The sequence below is a fragment of the Diadema antillarum genome, unplaced genomic scaffold (genome assembly GCF_040938485.1).
Source record: "Diadema antillarum isolate AM-2024a unplaced genomic scaffold, OU_Dant_1.0 scf00000141, whole genome shotgun sequence".
In the NCBI taxonomy this organism is placed as follows: domain Eukaryota; kingdom Metazoa; phylum Echinodermata; class Echinoidea; order Diadematoida; family Diadematidae; genus Diadema; species Diadema antillarum.
In genome coordinates, this window is record NW_027271030.1 from 2,734,308 (window position 1) to 2,741,337 (window position 7,030).

General features: G+C 37.3%; 1 protein-coding gene across 1 annotated transcript in view; it reads left to right on the plus strand.

Annotated features, from left to right (window-relative positions):
- Positions 1 to 6,559, plus strand: part of LOC139721340 (partner of bursicon-like) — a 47,372-nt gene extending 40,813 nt beyond the window's left edge. Inside the window, exon 3 of the mRNA XM_071632657.1 lies at positions 6,396 to 6,559. Within this exon, the coding sequence (XP_071488758.1) occupies positions 6,396 to 6,551 (156 nt within the window). The 3' untranslated portion in view covers positions 6,552 to 6,559. The remainder of the gene's footprint in view (positions 1 to 6,395) is intronic.
- Positions 6,560 to 7,030: the final 471 nt, after the last annotated feature.

Here is a 7,030-nt window from a genome sequence, read left to right on the forward strand (position 1 = left end):
GGGCAATCCATCATAAATAATTAAGCATTCATGTGCCTTAGAGCAGAGCTCTGAACAGGTGGTATCTATGTCCATTCTTCAGGGTCATTGTAAGTACACACTCACATACACATCATTAGTTCCTGTGTAAAGTTCAGGTTTTGTACAGAGGGTTGAAATAAGACCAAAATCTGGAACCTAACTTTAAAATTAAACATGGATTTTATGAAACTAATATACAAATGATGCACAGGATAGAGTGCGTTAGTGGAGATGTAGCGCACTCGAGGGTATTTACAATTGTGAAACATGCACGAGGCGAAGCCGAGTGCATGTTGCACTACATTGTGAATACCCGAGAGTGAGCTGCATCTCCACTAACGCCACGAAATAATCCTGTGTATCATTTGTTTTATAAAATGGGTCGAAAACTAACAGCAATTTCACGTACCTTTGTGGGTCAATACCAGTCAGCTACATGTAGCACTCGTCGATGTTCGTCCCAAACATTTACGCACGTCGCACTCGGAAATCCCGCACATGTAAGTACTGTACGTATAAGAGTAAACGTACACCACACATTTTATGCACACAAGAAAGGCCGACCGGCAGCCCCAACTAGAAGTTGTTTACAGGATTGACAGCGCGTATAGTAGCGCGCGACGCACTTGTAACAACTGATTGAGTGCGCACTGTTAGTGTAAATATTGTGACGTCAGGCCGAGCATGTTAGTGAGAATTTGATACACGCACACGTGACTCATTTCAGCGCTTCCAATTGGCTACATTCTTGAACCCATTTTATAATATAGGTTATTATATTCAAGTCACCTCCAACTAAATTGTGCACTCTTCAGCTATTACATATGTACAATGATAGTTTTTTCTGATATGTTATAGTTTTCGAACTATTAAGCATCAAAAGTGGGAAATGTTTTTTATAACACCTATATTTTGTATCAGTAGCTCCATCATCATCATCATCATCATCATCATCGTCATCATCATAATTATCATCATCATCATCATCATTATTATCATCATCCCTGTGATTGTTGTATCTGCTACCATTTAATGATAACCACATCATTTAGCTATTACAATTTCTTAATTGCAAAGAGTTTAAGGTGATGTCTCATCTCGTATACGATACGTGGGAAGATGGTTTATTCAACGCTCGTAGCCTGACGAACTGACGCAAAGCTTACGTCATGCACAGTTAACATCGGCAACTATTGCGTATACAATACTCCAGATCATAGATGTTATTGTCACTATGGGCTGGTGAAGGTTGCGACGCGATCAGTATTTTGTAGGCAAATGCCATAGGTCAGTCATCATACCAGAATGCGCTCGAAATGGTCAGACGGTAGGCAACCTTTAACCTTATTTTATGTTCATCCTATTGATGATTGGTTCGCGAGGCTTTGGTAGAGATGTGACCATTAATGTCACGCCTGACACACCTCACTCTCCTCAACCTCCTAGGAGGTGGTCTCTGCATTAGCTATTTCACACTTATTACAGAAGGGGATGAAAACGAGTAAAAAGAAGAGAGCAAAACGAAACCAGAATGTGGCGAAGTGGAGCTGATTGTACAATGCAAAGTAAAACATGATAGTCTTGATCTTTTAGCCTTGTTTCTGGGTTCTGTTCATATAATCTACATGCGAAAAACAAACAAACAGATAGACTAACAAACAGCAAACACATATAGGGGACGCATTCAAACGCAAAGCAGAGGAGATAGGATATCATAAACATGTGACCGTGCATCACAAAACTAAAAAAAAAAAAATCGCACGCACTGATTTTATGCTAGGACTCAAAATAGGTGAAATGGGTCAACAAAGCCACTATTGAGTTTTTCATATTTTCTGAAAGAGCAAGTCTTCTTCTACACTATACTAAACTTTCGGATCATATAAAACGAACAGGAACTTGTGTTTTTAGCTGCTTTTCTCGAACATGTTTTGGTAGAATAGTGTGATTAGGTCTTTCTCATAGAGTCCTCTTTTCATTTCTTAAAAACCCTGTCCATACTCTTCACTTTCAACTCCAATAACTTTAAAAGAGAATGATGCTACTGCTTTGAAAGTTGGCATTAATCATGTACAGAATGTGTTAATAAAACATGCTCAATTTCAGCTTAATCCCTTCATTGTTGTAGCTCCGGAGGTTAACATCCTGTTTGTTTGTTTTTTGTTCCATTATTATCGCACAGCTAGCACGGCTCGGTAAATATTAAGCACTTGCATAGACCCTGTACTTCAGAGCCTCTTTTCTCAGTTCACACTTTCCAGAGTGTGTGCTTTCTTTCCAATATTAGGATAGATTAGGAAAGTCCATTTGAATTGAGTTATACATCATTTTAAAGCTTAAAGTCTGCTCTTTCAGAATCTGTTCTTAACTAAAAATCCATGTCTGGCGACTTTTTGTTGGTGTTATGATACAGAGTCACATATAGTGTTTTTGTTTTATTTAACCTGAATGTCCTCATGACGGGGGGGGGGGGGCAAGGAACGCGACCTCTCCTTTACTGATGAGGTTTTTCTAAGTGTTAAACAAAATGTAAATAGGGAGTAAAAAGTTATGTAGATGTTGCATATAATGCACGCAAACTTGACTAGCTATAATCTGCAAAGGATTACCATTGCGTTAGAATAAGCTGGTGAAGTGCCAGGCAATCTGATAAGTCCTCATACGAAGTCTTCTATCTCTTTATAGAATAAAAAACACAAATAATTGACAGAAAGGATAAGAAAAATTGACAAACACTGGAAACTAAGATACTCAAAAGGGTGATGCACTATGGACATGATTCCGGTATGATGCCCTAGAGAGTGCGTGCATGTATTAGACACAAACGATTATTTGAAAAAAAAAATAACTTGAAGTAATAAGAATCCGCGCTCTCAATATGCTTCCCTTGACTGTCTTTATTTCGTTTCGTCTACGGAGGTAATTTCCCTTTTTGCATGCCGCTCATAGGGCAATCACAAGGGAAATCTGTCTTGGAATAATAATAGCAGTCTCTGCCCCTTGTGCGTAAGGCGAAACAGCAATATTGACCTTTAATGTTTCTGAATTTGTCGATAACTGGACTGTTGTTTTTTTAAGTAGGGGTTTAGCAAAGAGCATTGTCAACGCTTTATACGAAGATATATAGGTATATGACATTCTGATGATAAGAACTAAAACTAGGACGATCTTTACTCTTTATTTTTTAAAATTGTCGTTCATTAATAATTTCTGGTACCTTTTTTTTGTTGTTTTTTTGTTTGTTTGTTTGATTTATTTTTCTTCCAACACAATTTCATACATAAATCAAAATTATTTTCAGTAATATCACATGGAATATCAGTACATGATTCAAAGAAGGAAAATCGATGTGTAAATTAATTTCATTAACAAATTATAAATCGTATTACCAATTTTCCAAATAATTATCTGAGAAACTATGCGGAAGGACTGCCACTATAAGCAAGAGCTTGAGCACGTGGCAGCCCAGGGACCTATCTACATAATACACAAGAAACTAGATTGTTTGCGGAAAGGAGAAATACTACAAAATATAAAACACTGTAAATACATTATGTTTTTTTATATTCCTAGTGCATAGATACGAATAAGAGTAACGTGAAATATGATGATGATGATGATGATGTATGATGATGTTGACAGGGTAATGATGAAGAAAAATGTGATAATGAAGATGAAAGTGATAGTGGTGATGCTGAAGATAATGGGAATGAAATGAAATGATAGACACAGAAACATTGCGTATATTTATTGTAGTTTAAATCCAATTTACAGGAAAAGAAATGTGATCAAACAAAACAAAATATATACTCAAATGCTATATTTATAGATTGTAACCTGACAGTTCTGTCTGAAAGTATTGCAATGTTATCTTCCCTTTCTTTTCTTTTTCTTCAAACATGTCAAACGTTTCGATTGTAAATGAATTACAAATGCAAGTGGCGGCTGAAATCGCAGATGAAGGTATGGGCTGATTTGGTGAAATAAGAACAAACAATACGAAATCCTTTTCTTACTTATCATATTTACGCGCTCCAGCAATGGCGTGAAATGGCGGAGCAAAGTAGATTTTAAATGAGAAAAGCCAGCTTGCAATTTCTTCCGCTCTTTTTTTTTTCCACCACACCTCAATTTCCTTGATTTATCATGCTCCTTAGCAGCCACGCCTATCATATCAATTCAGTGCCGCGAAGAGGAAAACGAGTTGGAAATGACAATCACTTTTTGTTTTAAAGTTCTATTCTTATATTCATACGGAGATTTTTTTTCTCGTTTTTAACTTCAATTCATGGAGAGTATACGGTTTAGTAGCGATCTTGACTGACCAAAGATTGACTTACTCTAGGTGACTGTCACAACGGAAAGGAAGAAGATCGATGGACATTGGGAGAGGGAAAACAAAAGATCGCAAAAGAAAGCAAAATAAAATGAAATAAAGCAGTATACTCATGACAATTGAATCCCTGTACGCATTCATGAATGGGTCTTGTGGCAAAATCCTTTTCCCTGGACAAAAGGCCTATCTAAGTCTAAATGCAATTACATCGATTGACCTTTCCTTTAAAAAAATGCGTTACAGCTTCAAATGTTTGGGATTAAAAAAGAATCATTGAGCACAGTAATAAAGCAGTTTACACTTATGTTGGATAAAGTAAAATAAGATGTATTCCGTCATTTAACTACTTTTTAATTCTAGTAACATAATGCCTATGTTAGCCAGGCACTAAAAGCAATGGTGAAATACCTGAAAGCGTATAAATGATAAATCTTGTCCCTACTATATGGTGTTAGATTAGGCCGAAAATTCTAATCTAATCGTTCCAATGCACTATTCAACATAAAACGCTTTGAAGGTCTTTTTGACAGACAAACGGGGAGGGGAGGGGTCAGCGACACAGGTGCGTTCGTCTAACCATGAACCCGCTTACGAACACCACCTTGGAACACCCACTGATATCATACTCACTGCACTTGCCTTCGGCAATAACAGGGTTAAACAATGTTAAGCCACGATGTATTTCTTTTTCCCCTCTGCGTCGCAATGCAGTCGATGAATAGGAAAAAATATCAACTCTAAAGAGTAAATCAACAAGCAGAGGAACTGCAAAAAAAGACAGACTGGAGGTTAAGAGAAAGAGAGCCAAGAGAAGCGAGAGACAGCGAGACAGGAGAAAGAGTAAGAGATTAGAAATGAACCAAGACAGAAAAAAAAGCAAAAGGAGGGAGAAAAAGGAATATGTTCACCAGAAGACCTTTCAATAAGGAAAAGTATCTTGGAGAAAGACAACCCTTGCGCCTAGCCGTGTCGTGACTGCCTTCCTCAAGAGTCGATAACTGAATCGTCGTCGCGGAAAATCCAAGCAGAAATCACCTGCTAAAGGGCGGCATTTTTTTCCCCTACTTCTCTCTCCATCTCCATTTTTTGAAATGAGCTAAGACTGGTTAGCGTCCATTCTGAAAACAACGCGAAAGCAAAAACAGCAAGAACAATTCACGGTATGTGACTGGGTGATTGACGGATACTTGCGAATGTGCATTTCTACGTGCCCGTACTGTGCCATTTCTATGTAACCATAAACATGCATGCCAATAGTGAAACCACATATCAACCATATTTTTGTTTCCTCTCTCAGTTTTGAGATATACGTTGAAAATATCAGTCAATTTATGTTAGATGGGTGATACATAAATGCAATGAAAATCTTTAACATTCTTTTTTTTTTGCGCGATATATATGTTTCACTTACAATACTCTCCAGGGATCCGTTTCTTGAAGTTATCACATAAAAGTCTCTACATAAATCTCAGAATGGCCAAAGTCACTAATATGTATATAGCTATGAGAGACTTTCAAAGAAAAGTAAAATCCATTTAATGAAGTCTCTCATAACTTTGTCTTATGAGAAAAGTCCTTGATGAAACGGAAGCCAGGATTTGAAACTTAAACAAAAAATGTATGCGTGACAGAAACAAAAACTTCTTTTTATCACTGTCATCGGGCTTTGATAGAATGAAATTTATCAGTACCTAATTCGGTTTCAAGATTCAAGATTCTCTATTTTCTTGATGATAATAGAGAAAATGTCCTTCCACTGGCAAAAGAAAGGAAAAGTCATTTGAAATGTTTGCGATTTGAGATGCCATATCAATATTTTGAATTGGAGTGAGATGGCGTCCCGCGTACATAACTAAGGGCCAGAAAAGATTTTCCCACGCGTTGCTTCCTTTGAGCAAAATACGCGTGAATTTTAATGAAGTACCGTCTGACTGGCTAGCAGCTGGCGAATACATATTATAGCTGTCTGTTTGTCTATCTGACGGTGTTTCTGTCTGTCTGTCTCTCTGTCTCTCTGTCCCTTGCCATGATTCTGCAGAAGTGCCGCTGTTGTCGGGAGCATGAGATGGTAGTTCGGAGAGTGGTGGTGACGAACTGCCGAGACCACATACGCCAGACCAAGGTCCCGGGATTCTCCCATGAAGTGACTGTCAAGGAGCCTGCAAACTGCCTGTGCCAAATATGTTCCTTTTGAGAACTTATTGTTTGGATTGTAAATAACATGAAAACATTTTTTTCTTTTTTTTCCTCTTTTCTTTTTTTTTTTTTGGGGGGGGGGGGAGGGGGAGGAGGGGGGTTGCTGCTCTTTGGGGTTTGTTTCTTCCCGGTCTTTTTTTTTTTCAGAAACCCCTGGTAGATACAAACTTGACATGATTTACTGAAAGTTCTTCATGGCGTTTTTTTATTCTCCTTTATTATCTTTTTTAATTTTTAGTCAAATTTTCTGTGCATTATGACGCTGTGAGAAGAAACTAGATATTGTTTAGTAACGTACGTTTTTCTTTTGTATTATATCAATGCAAATTCCAAATCTTAACTTTTTAAGTTTGATAGATTATTTTCATACACTGACTAAAGATCGCTCCTGTATTTCTTAGAGAGAATTTTACATCATTATACCTTTCATTACTTCAAAAAATAAACAAACAAGCTATTTCTAGTATAGTGGTTGAC